At 43.8% G+C, this 23,758-nt stretch overlaps 1 protein-coding gene across 5 annotated transcripts in view; it reads right to left on the bottom strand.

Moving 5' to 3' along the window:
• Positions 1-23,758, bottom strand: part of adgrb1a (adhesion G protein-coupled receptor B1a) — a 326,613-nt gene that overhangs the window by 101,034 nt on the left and 201,821 nt on the right. For all 5 annotated transcript variants that reach the window (XM_061673608.1, XM_061673606.1, XM_061673607.1 and 2 more), the window contains one exon: positions 18,676-18,802. In XM_061673608.1, coding sequence (XP_061529592.1) covers positions 18,676-18,802 — 127 coding nt within the window. The remainder of the gene's footprint in view (positions 1-18,675; positions 18,803-23,758) is intronic.

Here is a 23,758-nt window from a genome sequence, read left to right on the forward strand (position 1 = left end):
AAGCAAAGATAGAACTTCAAAGCTGTCTTGACTGCACAGACTGGAGTGTCTTTGAAAATTCAGCTGGCAGCCTGGATGAATATACGGACATCCTCAGTTTCTGTGAAGAGCTGAGCGTACCAACAAAGTCATTTCGCACATTCAATAACAACAAACCGTGGTTCATTTCCAAACGTGAGCAACTTTGCCACGCTAAAGAGGATGCAATATCGAAGATGGGGACAAGGCCCTGTATAATCGCACTAGAAACCAGCTGACTAAAGAAATTAACATTGCAAAGACACACTATGCAGTAAAGTTAGAATAACAGTTTTGCACTAACAAATCTAAATCAGTCTGGCATGCATTACAATCGTTAACCAATTACAAGCGACGATACCCCCAAGCTAAGAACAATAGTAGACTAGCCGACGACTTGAACAACTTCTACTGCGGAATTGAAAAGAACATCTTTCACACCCCACACCCATCCAACCGTACCACCGACCACAATTACACCTCTGACTTCTGCGTCCACGAACAGGATGTGAGACGCATCTTCAAACAACAAAAGATTAACAAAGCGGCAGGCCCAGACCTTGTGTCCCCATCCTGCCTCAAAGTCTGCGTGGACCAGCTCACTCCAGTCTTGACACAGATCTTCAATAGATCTCTGGAACTGTGCGAAGTACCATCCTGTTTCAAACGCTCCACCATCATTCCAGTCCCCAAGAAACCTGCAATCTCGGGTTTGAATGACTACAGGCCTATCACCTTGACATCTGTGGTCATGAACTCCTTTGAACGCCTCGTGCTGGACCACCTCAAGAGCGTCACAGGTCCCCTGCTGGACCCCCTGTAGTTTGCCTACTGATCAAACAGGTCTGTGGATAATGCAGTCAACATGGGACTGCACTTCATCCTAAAACACCTCAACGGTGCGGGCACCTATTCGAGGATCCTGTTCGTGGACAACACCATCATCCCTCGAACTCCTCTCCTCCAAGCTTCTCCAGCTCAGTATCTCACCTGCCATCTGCCAGTGGATTTACAGCTTCCTGACGGGCAGGACACAGCAGGTGAGGCTGGGGGAGGCCACCTCATCTACACGCATCATCAGCACCGGGGACGCCCCAAGGATTGTGTCCTCTCCCGCTGCTCTTCTCTCTCTACACGAACGACTGCACCTCAACGCACCCGGCTGTCAAACTCCTGAAGTTTGCAGATGACACCACAGTCATTGGCCTCATCAAAGACGGTGACGACTCTGCGTATTGACAGGAAGTGGAGCGGCTGGAGCTGTGGTGCGGCCGACACAACCTGGAGCTGAACACGCTCAAGACTGTCAAGATGATTGTGGACTTCAGGAGGCATCGTTCGCTACAGCTGCCCCTCACGCTGTCCAACTGCCTTGTGCCAACCGTGGAGACCTTCAAGTTCCTGGGAATCACAGTCTCTCAGGACCTGAAGTGGGCGACCAACATTAACTCCATCCTCAAAAAGGCCCAGCAGAGCACGTACTTCCTGCGGCTTCTGAGAAAGCACGGCCTACCACAGGAGCTATTGAGGCAGTTCTACAGCGGTCATCGAATCAGTCCTGTGTTCTTCCATCACAGTCTGGTTTGGTGCTGCTACAAAAAAGGACAAACTCCGACTGCAACAGACAATCAAAACTGCTGAAAAGCTTGTCGGTACTCACCTACCCACCCTTGAGGACTTGCACGCTGCCAGAACTAAGACAAGAGCATGCAAAATCCTCTTGGACCCTCCACTTCCTGGTCACCAGCTCTTCGAGCTCCTTCACTCAGGTAGGCGCTACCGAACAATGCACACTAAAACTAGCAGACATTCCAACTGCTTCTTCTGTCTAACCCATTAACTTCTTAAACAGTTAACTGACAATTCCATTGCAACATGCTGCCAATTTTTTTGTCTTGAGTTTTTTGTCACATTTCTGTCGGGCCAATTATACATTACTCGTGCACTCACCGTAGTCGTCTCGCCACGCTGCAGTATTTCCTCATCTGTTGTTCACCAATACTGGCCACTCATATGCCTGAGTAGCATCTGCACCATTTGCACAATTGACTGAGTAGTATCTGCAACATTTGCACAATCGAAATTGTCCCAGATTATCGCACGACTAATCACTTTAAACTGCATACATTCAAACTGCTCTAATTGCTAGAGGACTCTGCACCTTTTTGCACATTTGTCAAAGAAAATAAAATATTAATAATTGTACCAGCAGTACCAGATTACTAGTAACATATTATTGCGCAGTGACTGTTTTTCTCAATGTCTTTATGTCTCAAAAGTGTCTGTTGTCGTAACTAGAGCGGCTTCAACTACTGGAGACAAATTTTTGACATACTTGTCAAAATAAAGATGAATCTGATTCTGATCTGGATTAGTTTTTCAATTAATTAATGAAGTGGATTAAAAAACCTTTTGATCTGAAAATGTCCTTCCCTTCATTCAAAAGCAACATTTCAAATTGCCAGTCCAGAAAATGCACAAACATACAATGATTATGTTCACATAGAGGTGAACCTCGCCCCATCTTTGTTTGTGAATGACTGAGCAATTCAGGGACGCTCCTTTTGTACCCAATCATGGCACCCACCTGTTCCCAAATAGCCTGTTCAGCTGTGGGATGTTCCAAACAGGTGTCTGATGAGCATTCTTCAATTTTCTCAGTCTTTTTTGCCACCAGACCCAGCTTTTTTGGAACGTGTTGCAGCCATAAAATTCAAAGTTAATGATTATTTGCTAAAAACAACAAAGTTTATCAGTTTGAACATTACAAATCTTGTCTTTGTAGTGTATTCAATTATAGGTTGAACGTGATTTGCAAATCATTGTATTCTGTTTTTATTTATGTTTAACACAACGTCCCAACTAATTGGGGTTGTACATTAATGAGGAAAAAAATTAACTTAAAAGTTAATTTTTTAGCAACTGGGTGCAACATAACAAAGAGAGAACATTTTAAGGGGGTCTAAATCCGTTCCGTACCCACTGTATTTTATGAAGATTTTAATTTTTTTTTTAAAGAACACTATCCTCAAATCACTTTAGAATAGGTCTGTAACAGCAAAATGTGGAAAACATATATAAATATATATATATATATATATATATATATATATATATAAATATATATATAGGTGGCACGGTGGAAGACTGGTTAGAGCGGGGCGTTCAAAGTGAAGTTGCGAGCGGCGTGGAAGCGATGGATGACATGGCGAACACAGCTTTACTAAAACTAGGAGGCAGCGCCGGGCGAGTTACGCCACCATTTGTGAATGGATTTTGGATGCTTGGGCTAACGTGTCTGCTTGCACTGTTGTTCGAGCTTTCGTAAAAGCCGGCATCATTTCTGAGGAGCCGCACGGCAACGAGACTGACTCGAACCTGCTGTGTTTGATTGAAAACTTGCCTAGCTGTTCATTTCGGATACAGAAGATGAGGACTTCGATGGATTTGTGGATGAGGATTGATAAAAAAAAAAAAAAAAAAAAAAAAAGTGAGTACATTGTTAAATACTTCAAAATATAAGCGAACTCAGTTTTGCTGCCGCTGCCTTTTTAAAAACATTGTTTTAGCGTGCTTTTATGCTACCGTATGTTTTAAGATAGCGTATGTTTTACAATGCCTGCGCCCAATAATAGCCGTATGCATGTGTTAAATACAGAAATAGACCCCATAACTGAGACTGCACCTTTTAATACAGTGCGCCTTATGGTTGTGAAAATGAGATATAAAAATACAATACAATATATACACACAGAGGCTGAAATAAGCATTTAACACTTCACCATTTTTCTCACCAGATTTTGGGAACAACCCAAGTAATCCACACAAAAACAAATAAACTCAGAAATTAAGTTGTGTGTAATAATTTGAAATGACACAGGGAAAATATTGAAGACATGGAGAAAGGGAGGTGTAAAAAGGCATGGAAATCCAAGACAACACTTAAAATCGATCAATAATCAAACAGCAATCCAGCCCCTTGTCAGTGCAAATGTATATCAGATGGTTCAGTCCAAATTGATGGCCTACAAAATGGTCTCATTGCCAAGCTGTGAGTAAAGACGCATCTAATGATGGGTAAGAGCAGAGAGCTGTCTCAAGACCATTGCAAATTAACTGTTGCAAAACATAGCGATGCCATTGGTTACAGGCGCATATCTAAGCTTCTGAATGTTATCTTCTTCTTTTCCTTTCGGCTTGTCCCGTTAGGGGTCGCCACAGCGCGCCATCCTTTTCCATGTAAGCCTATCTTTTGCTTCCTCCTCTCGAACACCAACTGCCATCATGTCTTCCCTCACGAAATCCATCGAACCTTGGCTGTCCCTCTGATGAGCTCATTTCTAATTTTATCCAACCTGGTCACTCCAAGAGCGAACCTCAACATCTTCATTTCCGCCACCTCCAGCTCTGCTTCCTGTTGTCTCTTCAGTGCCACTGTCTCTAATCCGTACATCATGGCTGGCCTCACCACTGTTTTATAAACTTTGCCCTTCATCCGAGCGGAGACTCTTCTGTCACATAACACACCTGACACCTTCCTCCACCCGTTCCAACCTGCTTGGATCCGTTTCTTCACTTCCTGACCACACTCACTCTCTGTCCACACTCTGGACGGTTAACATACTTCTCTGCCACTCCAGACTTCCGCAGTGCAGTACCACAGTTCCTCTCTGGGTACTCTGTCATAGGCTTTCTCTAGATCTACAAAGACATAATGTAGCTCCTTCTGACCTTCTCTGTACTTTTCCATCAACATCCTCAAGGCAAATAATGCATCTGTGGTACTCTTTCTAGGGATGAAACCATACTGTTGCTCGCAAATACTCACTTCTGTCCTGAGTCTAGCCTCCACTACTCTTTCCCATAACTTCATTGTGTGGCTCATCAACTTTATTCCTCGATAGTTGCCACAGCTCTGCACATCACCTTTGTTCTTAAAAATGGGCACCAGTACACTTTTCCTCCATTCCTCAGGCATCTTCTCACCTGCTAGAATTCTATTGAACAAGCTGGTCAAAAACTCCACAGCCACATCTCCTCGATGCTTCCATACCTCCACAGGAATGTCATCAGGACCAACTGCCTTTCCATTTTTCATCCTCTTTAATGCCTTTCTAACTTCCCCCTTACTAATCATTGCCACTTCCTGGTCCACCACACTTGCCTCTTCTACTCTCCCTTCTCTATAATTTTCCTCATTCATCAACTCCTCGAAGTATTCTTTCCATCTAGCTAGCACACTGCTGGCACCAGTCAACATATTTCCATCTCTATCCTTAATCACCCAAACCTGCTGCACATCCTTCCCATCTCTATCCCTCTGTCTGGTCAGCCTGTATAGATCCTTTTCTCCTTCTTTAGTGTCCAACCTGCCATACATGTCATCATATGCCTCTTGTTTTGCCTTTGCCACCTCTACCTTTGCCCTGTGTCGCATCTCAATGTATTCCTTTCGCCTCTCAGTGTCCCACTTCTCCTTAGCTAACCTTTTTCCTTGTATGATTTCCTGTACTGTGAGGTTCCACCACCAAGTCTCCTTCTCTCCTTTCCTGCCAGAAGATACACCAAGTACTCTCATGCCTGCTTCTCTGATCACCTTGGCTGCAGTGGTCCAGTCTTCTGGAAGTTCCTCCCGTCCAGCGAGAGCCTGTATCACCTCTTCCCGAAAAAGCTGCATAACACTCGTCCTGTCTCAGCTTCCACCACATGGTTCTCTTCTCTGCCTTTGTCTTCCAAATGTTCCTCCCCACCACCAGAGTCATCTCACACACCACGATCCTATGCTGTCTAGCCACACTCTCCCCTACCAGGTTGGTAACCTCCTTCAGATTACATCGTCTGCACAAGATGTAATCCACCTGCGTGCTTCTACCTCCGCTCTTGTAGGTCACCCTATGTTCGTGCCTCTTCTGGAAAAAAGTGTTCACTACAGCCATTTGCATCCTTGTTGCAAAGTCTTCCACCATCTGTCCCTCCAAGTTCCTTTCCTGGATGCCGTACTTACCCATCACTTCTTCATCACCCCTATTACCTTCACCAACATGTCCATGACAATCTGCACCAATTACGACTCTGTGTCTGTCTGGGATGCTCAGAACTACATCATCTAGCGCTTTCCAGAATTTCTCTTTCACCTCTAGGTCACATCCTACCTGTGGGGCATAGCCACTAATCACATTACACATAACACCCTTAATTTCAAATTTCAGCCTCATCACTCGATCTGATACTCTTTTCACCTCCAAGACATTCTTAGCCAACTCTTCTTTTAAAATAACCCCGACTCCATTTCTCTTCCCATCTACACCATGGTAAAATAATTTAAACCCTGCCGCTAAACTTCTAGCCTTACTGCCTTTCCACCTGGTCTCCTGGACACACAATATATCAACCTTTCTCCTCATCATCATGTCAACCAACTCCCGAGATTTTCCTGTCATAGTCCCAACATTCAAAGTCCCCACATTCAGTTCTACGCTCTGTGTTTTCCTCTTCTCTTTCTGCCGAAGAACCCGTTTCCACCGCTTCTTCTTTGACTTTGACCCACAGTAGCTGAATTTCCAACGGCGCCCCGCAGGTTGACGGCGCCGGTGGCGGACGTTGTTAACCCGGGCCACGACCGATCCGGTATGGAGATCTTTGGGTGAACGCTCATATTTGTTTGGCAAGGTTTTAAGCCGGATGCCCTTCCTGACGCAACCCTCTGCATTTATCCGGGCTTGGGACCAGCCTACAGTTTGCACTGACTTGTGCCCCCCATAGGGCTGCATTAAGCTTCTCAATGTTATAGTTAGCCATAATATGTAAGCGGAAAGCCAATCATACCACCATAAATTTGCCTTGATCAGGTGTACCTCACAAGATTTCTGACAGAGGAGTGCAAAGAATAATCAGAAGAGTTGCCCAAGAGCCAAGGACCGCCTGTGGAGAGCTTCAAAAAGACCTGGAATTAGCAGGTACTGTTGTCACAAGGGAAACAGTGAGTAATGTACTCCCCTGCCATGGGCTGTACGCAGGCTCACCACGCAAGACCCCATTGAAAAAAAAAACATGTCAAAGCTTGTTTAAAGTTTGCAGAACAACATTTCGACAATCCACTTAAATACTGGGAGAATGTAGTCTGGTTTGATGAGAACAAAATTCAACTGTTTGGATACCATAATGCATACCACGTTTGGAGGAGAAATGGCACTGCACATCAGTGAGCGTGTGTGTGTGTGTTTGTGTGTGTGTGTGTATTGCCAAGGAATTTCCAAGATGGCCCCTACCCGTGTGGACGCCTCGGTTACGTGATCTCTAGTATTGTCTATGTTTTTGTGTTTTTCGTTCGTCTTTGGAGACATTACATGACTCACACAAGGAAAGACTTGCTAAACATCAAGGAGTCTACCCCGGACGTTCTTTCACCAACTTTCGAAAATCCGCTCAGTGTTTTCCCCGAGTTACTCACCGGGGTGGGGTGGGGGAATGGGGGACGACTGTGGTCTATGGCGCATGGAGACGGAGGTGACGCCACAGAGGAAAGCGAGCCGGCATCCAAGCTCCGCTTCACTTGATACAGATTCCAATTCCTGTCGATCCACCTTGCGAATCTATGCTCCCAACCCAACAAAATTGATGAGCTTCATCTTCTGACAAAGACCAGCAAAGACTTCGGACGTTCCGCCGCCTTGTGCTTCACGGAGACTTGGCTTTGTGAGGCTGTCCCCGATGGCGCCGTTATGCTTCTCAGCTTCCATATTCACCAGGCAGACCGCGTCATAGAGTTATCGGGGAAAACAAAAGGCGGCCGGATATACTTCTATGTCAATGAAAAATGGTGTACGGACACACACTGCAGCCCGCATTTAGAGTGACTGTTTTTTAACTGTAAGCCATTCTACTCGCATCGTGAGTTTGCATCTTTCATTCTCGCTGGTGTTTACATTCCGCCTAAAGCTAACACGAATGCCGAACCGCAAACACTCGCTAAACAAGTAAACGAAATTGGAAAAAAATACCCAGTCTCACCCTCATTATTCTCGGGGACGTTAACAAAGCTAAACTCAACCACAAACTCCCTAAATACAGGCAGCACATTGACTGTCCTAGCAGGGAAAATTAAATTTTAGACCACTGCTATCCATCCATCCATTTTCTGTACCGCTTTATCATCACTAGGGTCGCGGGACTGTGCTGGAGCCTATCCCAGCTATCTTCGGGCAAGAGGCGGGGTACAACCTGAACTAGTCGCCAGCCAATTGCAGGGCACATATAGACAAACAACCATTCGCACACACATTCACACTTCAGGGCAATTTATTATACTACGCTAAATAACGCATACCGTGCTATACCTCGCGCAGCTCTGGGCTCGTCTGATCACTGCTTAATTCACTTAATACCAACATACAGACAAGAACTTTAATGTGCGAAGCCTTTGGTGAAAATTGTGAAAAAGGGGACCAATGAAGCCAAGATAGAACTTCAAAGCTGTCTAGACTGCACAGACTGGAGTGTCTTTGAAAATTAGCTGGCAGCCTGGATGACTATACGGACACCATCACATCCTATATCAGTTTCTGTGAAGAGATGTGTGTACCAACAAAGTCATTTCGCACATTCAATATCAACAAACCGTGGTTCACTGCCAAAGTTAAGTTACTTTGCCAGGCTAAAGAGGACGCATATGGAATTGGGGATAGTGGCCTGTATAATCGTGCTAGAAACCAGCTGACGAAAGAAATTACCATTGCAAAGAGGATCTATGCAGCAAAGTTGGAAAATCAGTTTAGCGCAAACGACTCTAAATCAGTCTGGCATGCATTACAATCGCTAACCAATGACAAGCGACCAACCACCCAAGCTGAGAACAATAAAATCTAGCAGACGACTTGAACACCTTCTACTGCAGATTTGAAAAGGACACTTTCACACCCCACACCCACCCAGATGCACCACCGACCACCATCACACCTCTGACTCTCACACCATGCATGAACTGGATGTGAGACGCATCTTCAAACAACAAAAGATTAACAAAGCAGCAGGCCCAGACTTTGTGTCCCCATCCTGGCTCAAAGTCTGCGCAACCAGCTCGCTCCAGTCTTCACACAGATCTTCAATAGATCTCTGGAACTATGCAAAGTTCCAGAGACCTCAAGAGCGTCACAGGTCCCCTTCTCAACCCCCTGCAGTTTCCCTACCGAGCAAACAGGTCTGCGGATGATGCAGTCAACATGTGACTGCACTTCATCATGGAACACCTCAACGGCGCGGGGACCTATCTGAGGATCCTGTTCATGGACTTCACCGCTGCGTTCAACACCGTCATCCCCGAAATCCTCTCCTCCAAGTTTCTCCTGCTCATTGTCTCCCCTGCCATCTGCCAGTGGATTTACAGCTTCCTGACGGGCAGGACACAGCAGGTGAGGCTGGCGGAGGCCACCTCATCTACACGCACCATCAGCACCGGGACGCCCCAAGGTTGTGTCCTCTCTCCGCTGCTCTTCTGTCTCTACACAAAGGACTGCACCTCAACGCACCCAGCTGTCAAACTCCTGAAGTTTGCAGATGACATCACTGTCATCGGCCTCATCAAACACGGTGACGAGTCTGCGTATTGACAGGAAGTGGAGTGGCTGGAGCTGTGGTGTGGCTGACACAACCTGGAGCTGAACACGCACCAGACTTTAGAGATGATTGGGGAATTCAGGAGGCATCCTTCAGCACAGCTGCCCCTCACGGTGTCCAACTGCCTTGTGTCAACTGTTGAGACCACCTTCAAGTTCTTGGGAATCTCTCAGGACCTGATGCGCGAGATCAACAATCAACTCCATCCGCAAAAAGGCCCAGCAGAGGATGTACTTCCTTCGGCTTCTGAGGAATCACGGCCTGCCACAGGAGCTGTTGATGCAGTTCTACACAGCGGTCATCGAATCAGTCCTGTGTTCTTCCATCACATTCTGGTTTGGTGCTGCTACAAAAAAGGACAAACTCAGACTGCAACGGACAATCAAAACTGCTGAAAGGATTGTCGGTACCCCCCTACCCACCCTTGAGGACTTGCACGCTGCCAGAACTAAGACAAGAGTGTGCAAAATCCTCTCACAATGGTCATTGCACCAGACTATTGCAATATTAGTCATTCGAACTGCTCTAAGTGCTAGAGGACTCTGCATCTTTTTGCACAATTGTCATTAAAAAAAATGTACCGGGATTACCAGATAACTAGCAAACCTTTACTGCTCAGTGACTGTTTTTTTTTTGTCAATGTCTTTATGTCTCAAAAGTGGTCTCTGTCCATTGAATCAGAATCTGAATCAGAATCAGAATCATCTTTATTTGCCAAGTATGTCCAAAACACACAAGGAATTTGTCTCCGGTAGTTGGAGCCGCTCTAGTACAACAGACAGTCAATTTACAGAACACTTTGGGGACATAAAGACATTGACAAAAAACAATTGTGCAAAAAGATGTAGAGTCCTCTAGCACTTAGAGCAGTTCGAATGACTAATATTGCAATAGTCCGGTGGAATGACCATTGTGCAAAGGGCGCTGAGACTTCAAGGAGTGTATGCGGTTTAAAGTGACGAGTAGTGCGATCATCTGGCACAATGTTGGTTGTGCAAATGTTACAGATACTCCTCAATCAGTGTGCAAATGGAGCAGATGCTACTCTGGCATGAGTGGCCAGTATATGCAAATAGTGCAGCATGGCGAGACAACTACAGTGAGTGCACGAGTAATACATAATTGGCCCCACAGAAACGTGACAACGAACTCAAGTCAAAAAATTGCCAGCTTGTTGTAATGGAATTGTAGGTTAGGTGTTTAAGAAGTTGATCGCAAGAGGGAAGAAGCTGTTGGAATGTCTACTTAGTTCTAGTTTGCGTTGATCGGTAGCGCCTACCTAAGGGAAGGAGCTGGAAGAGCTGGTGACCGGGGTGCAGACGGTCCGAGAGGATTTTGCACGCCCTTGTCTTCGTTCTGGCAGCGTGCAAGTCCTCAATGGTAGGTAGGGGGGTACCGACAATCCTTTCAGCAGTTTTGATTGTCCGTTGCAGTCGGAGTTTGTCCTTTTTTGTAGTAGCACCAAACCAGACTGTGATGGAAGAACACAGGACTGATTCGATGACCGCTGTGTAGAACTGTCTCAGCAGCTCCGGTGGCAGGCCGTGCTTTCTCAGAAGCCGCAGGAAGTACATCCTCTGCTGGGCCTTTTTGAGGACTGAGTTGATGTTGGTCGCCCACTTCAGGTCCTGAGAGATTGTAATTCCCAGGAACTTGAAGCTCTCGACGGTTGACACAAGGCAGCTGGACAACGTGAGGGGCAGCTGTGGTGAAGGATGCCTCCTGAAGTCCACGATCATCTCTACCGTCTTGAGCGTGTTCAGCTCCAGGTTGTGTCGGCCGCACCACAGCTCCAGCCGCTCCGCTTCCTGTCGATATAGCAGACTCGTCACCGTCCTTGATGAGGCCGATGACAGTGGTGTCATTTGCAAACTTCAGGAGCTTGACAGTCTTCTTCCCCCTCTCAGTCGGGGAGCTTGACAGTGGTGTCATCTGCAAACTTCAGGAGCTTGACAGTCGGGTTCGCTGAGGTGCAGTCGTAGAGAGGTGTAGAGAGAGAAGAGCAGCGGAGAGAGGACACAACCTTGGGGCGTCCCAGTGCTGATGCTGCGTGTGGATGAGGTGGCCTCCCCCAGCCTGACCTGCTGTGTCCTGCCCGTCAGAAAACTGTAAATCCACTGGCAGATGGCAGGTGAGACGCTGAGCTGGAGAAGCTTGGTTGAAAGGAGTTCAGGGATGATGGTGTTGAACGCTGAGCTGAAGTCCACGAACAGGATCCTCGCATAGGTCCCTGCACTGTCGAGGTGTTCTAGGATGAAGTGCAGTCCCATGTTGACTGCATCATCCGCAGACCTGTTCGCTTGGTAGGCAAACTGCAGGGGGTCCAGCAGGGGACCTGTGACACTCTTGAGGTGGTCCAGCACGAGACGTTCAAAGGACTTCATGACCACAGATGTCAAAGCGACAGGCCTGTAGTCATTCAGACCAGAGATTGCAGGTTTCTTGGGGACTGGAATGATGGTGGAGCGTTTGAAACAGGATGTAACTTCGCACATTTCCAAAGATAGCAGTGAACCACGGCTTGTTGTTGTTGAATGTCCGAAATGATTTTGTTGGTACACAAACCTCTTCACAGAAACTGATATAGGATGTGACAGTGTCCGTATATTCATCCAGGCTGCCAGCTGAATTTTCAAAGACACTCCAGTCTGTGCAGTCTAAACAGCTTTGAAGTTCCATCTTGGCTTCATTGGTCCACTTTTTGACTGTTTTCACTGTCGGCTTCGCACATTTAAGTTCTTGCTTGTACGTCGGTATTAAGTGAATTAAGCAGTGATCAGACGAGCCCAGGGCTGCACGAGGTATAGCATGGTATGCGTTTTTTACCGTAGTGTAGCAGTGGTCTAAAGTATTATTTTCCCTGGTAGGACAGTCGATGTGTTGCTTGTATTTAGGGAGTTCGTGGTTGAGTTTAGCTTTGTTAAAGTCCCCGAGAATAATGAGGGGTGAGTCCGGGTGTTTTTTTTCAATTTCGTTGACTTGTTCGGCGAGCGATAGCAATGCGGCGTTCGTGTTAGCTTGCGGTGTAATATAGACTCCAGCCAGTATAAACGATGCAAACTCACGTGGCGAGTAGAATGGTTTACAGTTCAAAAACAGCGACTCCAAATGCGGGCTGCAGTGTCTGCTGAGCACCGTGACGTCCGTACACCATTTTTCGTTGATATGGAGGCATATCCCGCCGCCCTTCGATTTCCCCGATGATTCCATGTCGCGGTCCGCTCAATGAATGTTGAAGCCGGGAAGCGTGACGGCGCCATCGGGTACAGCGTCGCAAAGCCGGGTCTCCGTGAAGCACATGGCCGCGGAACGTCCGAAGTCTTTACTGGTCTTTAACAGAAGATGAAGCTCGTCCATTTTGTTGGGTAGGGAGCGTACATTCGCGAGGTGGATCGACGGGAACGGCAATCTGTGTCCTCTCTTGCGGAGTTTCACCTGAACGCCGGCTCGTTTTCCTCTGTGGCGCCGCTTCCGCATCCATGCGCCGAAGACCGCGGACGCCGCTCCGGTGAGTAACTCGGGGAAAAAACTGAGCGGAATTTCGAAAGTTGGTGACAGAAAGTCCGGAGTAGCCTCCTTGATGGTTAGCAGGTCTCCCCTTGTGTAAGTGAGTCGTGTAAGGTCTCCAAAGACGGACGAAAAACACAAAAACAAAGACAATACTAGAGAGCGCGTTACCGAGGCGACCACACTGGTAGGCGCCATCTTGGTAGACAACGACTGTCTGTTGTCGTACTAGAGCAGCTCCAACTACCGGAGACAAATTCCTTGTGTGTTTTTTGGACATACTTGGCAAATAAAGATGATTCTGATTCTGATGAACACCATATCACATGCATGTTAGTCAACTTGTGCACGGAGTTGCTGAGCCAGCACATTGAGGAAGGGTGGGGCCAGCCCCCTCCACCCATAAGGAGGGGCAAAGCCAGCGAGCCTGTCCAGCAGGGGAACCACCCAGGGGGATACCACCGACCCCTCAGGACCCAGGGAGGACCCGAGCCCAACCGAAGCGCCCCGACCAGTCACAAAGGGAGAGGCATGGGCATCGGAACACTGTCCACCACGTCGCACTCCTTGGCGACATTGCTAGTCTCCAGGAGACTCCAAGAGACGTCTTTGAAACCAGCGGACACTTGAGTCGCCATTAAGTAGCCAACTAGTCTCAAGGCCAGTGAGATAGCCCCTTAAAGGTAAAAGGTGGCTCGCGGCTCACAATCCTGCAGTCAACCCACTGGTACTGCAATGCTTGGCAGATACAGTTACTTTTGCTTTCAACCATTGAGCCCAACAAAACAAAACAAAAAACACTTTTGGGCCATGTCACTCAGCATTGGCCTTTAAAGCCCATATTGGTCCCTAAAATTTGAGTCACCAATTTATTTATTTTTTGAACAATATCTCCTTTTTAAACAACCTAATGTATGTAGAAATGTGTAAAACCATACAGTACTTGGATTTGACAATATTTTTGTCATGATCTGTTGACGATCGGCCAGGGGTGCGCATAGACTTTGGACATTAATTTTTCCAGAGGCAAATGTCCGCCGATCCAATACAATATATCATCCATTTAACACACACATACAGTTGTAGTTGTGTTAAGCGAAGGAGCTCTTCCCTTTAAATGCAGTGCATGTTGTGTGACATGTTTTTTTTTTATTTTATCTAAATGCGTACAGCAAATTTGGGGTGACCAAAATAGGTGTGAGAAATAACAGCAAGAGACAAACAGGTTATGTATGCCGTAAAGACGGGAAGTGAAAATGTAATGCGGCATCAGAGGGAAAAAATTACTGAGGGCTACAAAAGAAAATCGAAAGTACAAGTGAAAAAAAGGAGTGACGTGTTTATTATTCTGGGGCCGTAGCGGGCTAGTTACAGACAGACTGGCTGAGCCATTTAGAAACGAGCAAAAAAATTCACAGGACATAATTGGCATGAGGCCCATGGATATTTGAAAAAATAGATTGCAGGGGAGGCATCAACAGCAGGGGGAAGAGAGGAGTTTATCTCCCCCATCATCCTTAACTAAAGCAGCTAGTTTCGAAAGTTAGAGGTAGTCAACAGTCATGGAATGACTCCATTCAAAAAGGTCAAAGAATAAAAATCAATCACAGTACTATTTTAATCCATATTTTCTGTTCTTCAATTTTATTCCCTACATCACACTGAACCGATTGCAGAGTGGCTAGCTCCACACTACCAATAATGTGTCACTGGCCACTAACTAAACAGAACAGTCCTACAGAGTGGTATTGATGGGTAATATTCCAATATGCCTTTCACACTGCACAGTAGAAAGGTAAAACAAGCATATTGTAGCCAATTGTACTACTCGGTGGCACTAGGGACCGAGCCGTGCCGCAACTAGTGAAAGAACACCAATAATCCCCCCCCACAAAAACAAAATCCATCCATCCATCCATTGTCTGAGCCACTTCTCCTAACCAATCCCAGCTATCATCGGGCAAGAGGCGGGGTACACCCTGAACTGGTTGCCAGCCAATCGCAGGGCACATAGAAACAAACAACCATTCGCACTCACATTCACACCTATGGGCAATTTAGAGTTGTCAATGAACCTACCATGCATGTTTTGGGGATGTAGGAGGAAACCGGAGTGCCCGGAGAAAACCCACACAGGCACGGGGAGAACATGCAAACTCCACACAGGCGGCGGCCGGGATTTGAACCCCGGTCCTCAGAACTGTGAGGCAAACGCTCTAACCAGTCCGTTCACCGTGCCGCCAAAAACAAAATAATTTTTATAATTGTCTATATTTATAGTCTAAACCACAGGTTTCAAAGTCAAGGCCAGATCCAGCCCGCCACATCATTTTATGTGGCCCGCGAAAGGCAATCATCTCTGTCGACTTCATGTTTTTTCGCTAAAATACCAAAATTGCAAATCGTCTCCACTTTTAACAACAGTGAGCTGCTGTAAGCATTATAATAATAATAGTTGAACAAACTCTTTTTTTACTGGCTTCTGATTTGAAACTAGTTATCCATCAATTTGTTGTGTATGAGACAAGCATACATTTATATGGTCTCACAGTCATAATGGCCCTGTGAGGCAGACTATAAATATGCCAAAAATGAGTTTGACACTCCCCAAAGCAGTTTAGTCGTTCTACTTTTGTATTAGAAAGAGCTTTTGACCACCTTTTGGCATTTTTGGGCTTCTTTGGCCCTGTCTAAAACAAAACTAGTCGTACTTTCCTATTATACAGGGCTTCGGTGAAATTTTGTGGTATTGTCTTGCCAATGGACTATGTTTAAGTGACATCTCAACTCGGGCTGGGAAATATCGCCCAAAAATGATCACGATATATTTTTTCCATATCGTCTGATGTCGATTATTATTACTGTTTTTTTAAATATTGTTTTTAAACTGCCAGTTTTAAAGCTGAAATCCGTAAGTTCTGTCGCCCCTTGGCTGGAATTCAGTTATTACAAAAAACAGAAATCGCCCCTTGTATGTGATGATTCGACAAAGTTTTTATTTTGTTTTGAAGGACAGCCAGTGGGGGGAAAAGTATTTGTTGCAATTGTTGTAAATCCACTATTATTTCCGCGTTATGTGAATGCATTGTTCGGACGTTACTGTTTATTTTACATGAGGCACCTTGTTGTGCAGCTAAGGGGCGCTTGTTCATTCATGGCAATTATTTCTATTATTGCTGTTTTTGTTTTCACAGTCATTTTTGTCGGATTATTTTTTCCCCCCACAGAAATGCAAAATAATTTGTTTAGTGAGCTTTTTACAAAAGACAAGGTGCAAGGTAAAACGCATCATTTCAGTGCTGTCGTTTCTGCAATGTAATTCGCGGTGCGCCATCAGGTGCGGGAATTGTGTCCGGCATTCACGAAATATATATAAAAAAAAAAAAATCAAATACTGAAAAATGTAGCAAGATGTTAGAGGAGCTGATGGGCATAATCAGCGTTATGTCAGTCTCCTCCAGTACTGGCTTGGGTGAAATTTACTGAAAATAATTATATACTCCAGGTTCAAAGCATCTTTACTGAAAACTAAATAAATTAGAGAGTAACAGTTTATTAACATATTTATTACTGCAAATAAATAAAAAATAAATAAAATGAACATAGAAAAATATTAAAACAATTTTTACTCAAAATCAAAACAAATGTAGAAAAAATATAAAATAACACAAAGAATTAGTTTACAGTCTTGAGTGTTTTTGCAAGCATGCACAGGTCATGCTCAGAGTGTGGTTATGTTTTTGTCGCTGGTTATTTGTTGAAAAAAAGGGGGGGAGGGGACTTTTATGGGCTAGTAGGGTGTAATGTCTAACTCCGACCAGCAGAAGACCAAAGAACAGCCTCGCATTGTCAAGCGTAGAAGAGCAACAATGACACGCAATGTTGGGACAGCGGTGTGACGGTCAACGTGATAACCAAATGTTATATTTTTGTGTTTTACAGATAAAACAAAAAAAATTCACTTTGAAACTAATGGATGGATGGATGCAACAGACTGAGACAAATCCTTTCTGCACAAATGCTACTACACAAACGAAAGTGGAGCATTAAAAAGACGACTTTGATTGGCTGTTGTCACACACATTTCCACCATGTTTGCGTTGTGAATATGCGCAAAGCCGATCACTGTAATCGACCTGAAATGTATCGCGATCACGTCGCGATCATATAATTGGCCAGGCCAAATCTCAACGGAGAGACAAACGGAGCTAAGTTTAGCCTACGAGGCAGAAGAAGGTACGATAGAGTTGTCGCTACATGCATATGAAATCCTTTATTTTTAGGGTAATATAGAATAACTTGTAATAATATGTTATTAAAAATGATATTTCTATCTTTCTGTTAGGGCTTCCGTGCCATAAATAAATAAATATTGGGGCATGTTAGGCCAGTTCAGAAAGAGTGGAAAGCTGCAAATAGGTGAGGTTTTAGCAAATAACAATGGATACGTTACAGGAAAAAAAAAAAACATTCACACTGTTTTGCCTTGTATTTTCAAGAATAATAAAATGAGACTACTATTACTTGTATTTGCTCAAGCTTATAATGAAACATCTTTGCCAGGGAAAATATAATATAATTACAGGGCACAGACAGACAGACAGCTTATAGTATTTTTAGACCATGGTCATGGTTTAAAACGGTGATGTGACCATCCTGTACACATGGTGGGCATCTAGACAAATGGCCCGGCTTTGGCTTTCATTTGGCCTAACCTAGCCTTCTATAAGTTTTATAGGCTGAGGTCTGAACAGCACGATGCTCTCTAACGTCTTCATGGGAACCCATGCTGTTCCCAGGGTAACCAATGAACAAAAAAGCTTTTAAGGCAATTTGCAGTCTAATAATCACTAACAGCAATGAATGAACACTCACCACAGAGACTGTGCTTTCCCCAAAGAGAATGGTGGTTTGTTTGAGTCAGATTCTGATTTCTGAGATGCTGTTTTCCATGATGGCACAATTCTGCTTGGCTGTGCCCAATGCCAGCCACATTGTGAAGAAATAGAGTTGTTGCCTCCAAGAGTGTCTTATTTTTAAAGTAATTAACTCTCCTAGCTCTTAAATTATTTGTCAATAATTCTCTGGGTGGGGCTTTAACCATAAAGAGTGTGCCAACTAATTGAAAACAAGCTCGCATTATCATGGGATGTTGCACCAAACAAGTAAACTACTACTTTGAATCTCGAGATTGAAGTATTCTGAATATATGTAACCAGTGGTCCGCATACTGCAAATCTTGCATTAGCTGCCCTCCTCCTTGGCCCAGACAAACAACCATAACCTTTACTTTGTGACGTAAATATTAGCTACTTATGTTCGGCAAGCTAGTTAATTATTATTTTTTTTCGCAGCATTGCTTTGGCTTGGCGAGGCAGAGAGATAGTGACAAAGATGGGGAGAGGGGGAGGGTCTGTTGATAATGTAATGACAATGACGCCCTGGGGGGGAGGCTGGTGCGTGGACATTACACCACAGTAAAAGACACAGTCTCCGCTACTCGTTCTTTTGACGAAATCAAGGAACGTCCACACTTACCATTTCGGGATGAAGTCGTGCTAATATGGCGAAGGTGGACAGCCTGTCACACAGGCATTTGGTTCGGAGTGAATCGACAAGCACGGCTTTGCAGCCCCGAGCAGACCAGGATCCCAGCAGAGAGGAGCTACAGAGACACGAACACACAAAAAGGAGGCGATGCAGTAAATGTAGAGATGGTAAAAGGCTAAGAAAGCAGTCAGAAGCCCACAGCTATGCGCACACCCGCTACTTAATCCATTTTATCTCCGTTATTTGCAATCTAAGATGCAGCAACACACGTGAATGGCGGTGATGACGAGGCGCTGCAGGTTTCTGCATGGACACATTTATTCCCCCCCCCCCCAAAAAAAAAAAACAAAACAAAACAAAAAACATTGCGCTCTTTATGTTAATAAAGTAACAATACTTATCCAAACATCTAGAACAGAATTATCCACATACAAAACCAAATGAGTACAAAATAGTACATCACGATATGTGAAAATGGATTGTTTTTAAAATAACTAGCCTATCCATTTATTTACAGAATAAGAATAGTCTTTTGACATCTATTTATGGTCTGAAGTCAATTGTTGCATTTTCATTTCAGCATCGTCACTTCAAGAAGCTCAAATTGATTTCTAGTCACCCTTAATTGGCAAGGACATGATGTTTGCATGTACTGCATAATGGAGTGCAACTCACCGTTTACAGTTTAATATATATGATACCAACCCTAGATGGTGGATGATCTTGTCATTACATTTTGGTGAGCGGCTAAACAATTATGACATATGTGCACTGACCGTGTCTTTGTTGAATGACAGTCTAATTCGACAATATTTAGGAGCGCGTATCTCAAAGGGATAAAAACATCTCACTACCATCAAAATTCAGCTGAGAAAAACAGTGAAATGATTTGAACTGTTTTGCAAACATAAGGTAACATTGTTCAATAAAATGGATAATGCCAAGTGCACATTTCATTTAGTAATAGTGTAGTCATTCATTCCTTTATTTGCACCTGACTTGGACAAGATGTAAGGTGTATTTTGGACGAATCAAAAGATAAATTACAGGACACAGACAGATAAACTGTTTGGGTCATTTTCATATAATTTGATTAATAACGGTAAATTCCCTTTTGAAAATCAATTCATATTAGTGATATGAGTACTGTATTTGAATTGTTGGCAGTTGTTATCCATCAAAAGGTCATAATTGTTTCTAAGGACAAAACAAAAAAAGAAGTTTCATGATTTGCGTTGATGTTTTATGAAGACGCTAATGAATTTTTGGGATATATAGGATGTAACACCTATTGCTAAATATCCGTTGTCCATGAAAATGAACACAAACGCCCCTTAGTGTGTTCAGGGTTCCTTATTTTCTTTTTTTTTTTTTTTTTTTTTTTTGCTTCATTTACCAACGGACATTCTTCATCACTCAAGCTGTCTTTACGATTAATGCCACTGGAGAGAGCCTCTCTATGTTGTTAAAAAAAAACACCAGCGGGATCTGTGAGCTGAAGTGCGAGGATGAGTGCGATCTCTTGATTTAGATGAAGTGCAGACTATAATTTATGACAATGTATTTATGAGAAATGTAAGAAATTCCAATGGGTTGGCATTCCCCCCCCCCCCCCCCCCCCCTTCCGCTGTACCTCTGAATAGTTTTTTTTCCCCCTTAATAAATAAAATCACCATTTAAAACAGCATTTTATATTTACTTGGGTTATCTTTGTCTGATGTTTACATTAGCGATAGCTAACAGTGTTAATGGCGTTAACTTCTAAAAACTTGAATGTTTGGCTAAGTTGTCAACTTGGGGTTGGAAGTATTTGCGTTTGGCAATATATCCACACAGAGCAGATCTGCAACTTTTTATTTAGTTTTCTTCTTTTCTTTTCTCTAATACATAATTTAGTTTTAGTCATAATTTTGTCTTTTTTTTGTTTTGTTTGTTTTTGTCTTCGTCTCATTCTAGTTGACGAAATACCACAAGATTCCAGTTGACAAAAACTGCTGCAGATTTAATCCATTCATCCATTTTTCTGTACCGCTTATCCTCACTAGGGGTCACGGGCGTGCTGGAGCCTATCCGAGCCGACTCTGGGCGAGAGATGTGGTACACCCTGAACTGGTCGCCAGCCAGCAAAGCACATATAAACAAACAACCATTTGCTAACCAGTCTTTCACCGTGCTGCGCAGAAGATTTAGTTAACTAAAATAAAACAAGTGTGTAAAGGGTAATAAGTAAGGGTAATTGAAGCTTTCCTTCAATTTTTTTTTAAAGCCATTATGTTCACCTAGTGTGTTAAAGAACGTTAAGGTTTGACCATACAATTCACACACAGACACATAACTAACGTATTTGGACCAAACATTTATTTACCCATAATACTGTGAAATCAGCACAAAAATAAAATAAGAAAATGGAAAGGAAAAAGTGCAGAAGTTACAATACCATCAGGCCTGCTGTCTCCGTCTCAGTGTAATTCAAGTAATTGTTTGCGCAGTGTGTGGATGGGCTACTTTTCAAGGGCCGGCAACATGTGTAGGTGTAAAATAGGTGTTTGTTCAACACAAAATAACATGAATTTATGGTCAGGAAAGAAGCAGTCAGTCTTTTTCTATTTTTTTTTTTGTCCACAGGGCAATATCAATGAATACCTTATGCACAGAAGCCAATCTACTTTTGAATGTCTGTACTTCAGCTTCATAAAGTCAATCATATTGCTTATTTACATTTTTTTGGGGGGGAACTCTGAGTTTTCCATTGTCTCCATCATAAGAATAAAGTCTTCAACTTCGACTGTCGTAAAGAGTAATCCTGTGCACCCAATTCATTTCACTATACCGTAACCTTCTTCTTTGTCTGTTGCTCTTTAGCATCACATTTGTATTTTGAAACATCTAAAATAGCTTCTGAAATGTTTTGTTGGGACACTTTCAGTTTCCTTACACTCTGTGGTCCACTGTGGTCATCTGAAGTCTTCTATATCAACGATGAAGAAAAAAAGAGGAGTTAAAATGTTCTTGTTACCCCAACATTTCTTAAAATTTGTCCAATGCACCTTTAATCAGTGCGTGTGGTTAAATTTACAGGACAGCGATGGTGTTACATTCGTAGTTTATTACACGGCTCTATCAAATGCTGTATTCTAATTGGCATTTGAGCCTCCAAGCCAGTGTACCAGCTCAAGTCTCTGGCACTGTGACAAAGACATTCCCCATAAAATGTGATCTCTTGTTTACATTTAACTACACAAACTCATGTATTTTAAAGTGCATATGCAGAGTGATTTATCAGAGCCGTCATTGAAAAGAAATGCAACGCAGTGAGAAAGTTACCGGACGAGCAGATTTGCATATGCTAAATGATCGCTAAAAGTCTTATTTTTAATTGCCTAACATGTTTACCGGTGCATGAATTTTCAGATGACTGGACTGTAAATGCCTCTTCAAGTTGGTCATGTTTTTTTCATTAATCCTCGCACTTGGCTTTGTTGCCCTTTGTGTCAAAATTAAAATGTACCCATAGATTGTCGATCTTCTTCCTTCCAGGCATTGACATTTTTGTTTTCCTTTGTACATTTGTACATTTACATAACTTCCGGACCACATCGTTCTGATTGTTTCTCTTGTCAACTCCTCCCGCCCTTATACAAAATTAGTTCAGATTGGATTTCATTTCAGGTTGTTGAGTAGAACTACAGTCACTGATGGTGTAGTGGTGCACTCGCCTGACTTTGGTGCGGGCAGCGTGGGTTCAGTTCCCACTCAGTGACGGTGTGATTGTGAGTGCGAATGGTTGTCCGTGTCTATATGTGCCCTGTGACTGACTGGCGACCAGTTCAGGGTGTAGTCCGCCTTTTGCCCGAAGTCAGCTGGGATAAGGCTCCAACGCCCCGCGACCCTAACCAGGATAAGCGGTGTTGACAATGGATGGATGGATGGAGTAATAACTACAATAAAAATTTTTGGTGTGTGAACAAAATTTACCATACACAACATTAATTGATAAAGTGAAATTTGGTGGCCACCACAGAATACAAATACAAATACAATACGAATACATTTGGTAAATGTCAATGACCTCCTCTTTATGAGCAAATCCTCCTTTTTAATCCACTCAGCGAAACATTCCCAACATTCCTCTGCTAAGGCCACAAACCGGCAGGATGTCTGTTTTGGACTCACAATGATACTCAACGAAGTAAGACCGCCTAAAACCCACGAACAAAGATTGCCCAGTAAGGAGAGATGACAGATTGTCCCAAAAAGGTCTGCATTTTTTTTTCTTGAGACCCATAGTTCGACTGGGGGAGGAAGGATGATTGATGACTGCTCAACAGAGGACAAGCCCTCTCTTATCAGCCCCAAAAAGTCCACTCAGCAGATTGAATATGGCCAGATGACTAGCTCTCAAAACGAGCGGTCACTTCTCATCGATGGAACACGGTCATTCCCCCAGTGGTGACCCAAAACACTGAACGATAGACTCCTTGTGACTCTAAACACATGGGTATCGAGAATGAACAATACAATTAAGGAAATCCCACGCCTGCACGAACCTGTACAAAGCTATACAAAGTGCCCTGAATGTACAGGTACACCTTGACTTTTGTGGCATTAATAGGTTAATTCTGCAGGTTTCGCGATGAGTCTGTTCATCAGGACTGTGTCACAACGTGACTAGCACAAAATTTATGAAATAATGTGACATAGGACAGATGAAATAGTGTTGTGTTGGTCAGTATTATTTGACCTGCCAGAACCATGATTTAAACAAGTACATTCGTATATTTGATCTCGTTTTAGACAGTTTCAAAGTTGGGAACCATATTGAATAGAAAAGGGAGATCCGCCCATGATTAGGGTGCACCCGCATAATTAAGAAACTGAGAGAAGAAATCCGAGATGGAGGCATGATTTCTTTCACCAGGCGATTCAAAAGTAAAAAAGTAGACCCTGCTCTTGCCCTCGGGTTCTCTCTTATTCCTCCTTCTCTCTGTTCCTGCGCTCGGCTGACCTGACTCCTTTTCTGCTCTGGCCATCCTTCCCTCCCTTTTTTTTTTTTTTTTTTTTTTTCTGGTCT

The sequence above is a fragment of the Phycodurus eques genome, chromosome 4 (assembly GCF_024500275.1).
Source record: "Phycodurus eques isolate BA_2022a chromosome 4, UOR_Pequ_1.1, whole genome shotgun sequence".
NCBI lineage: Eukaryota > Metazoa > Chordata > Actinopteri > Syngnathiformes > Syngnathidae > Phycodurus > Phycodurus eques.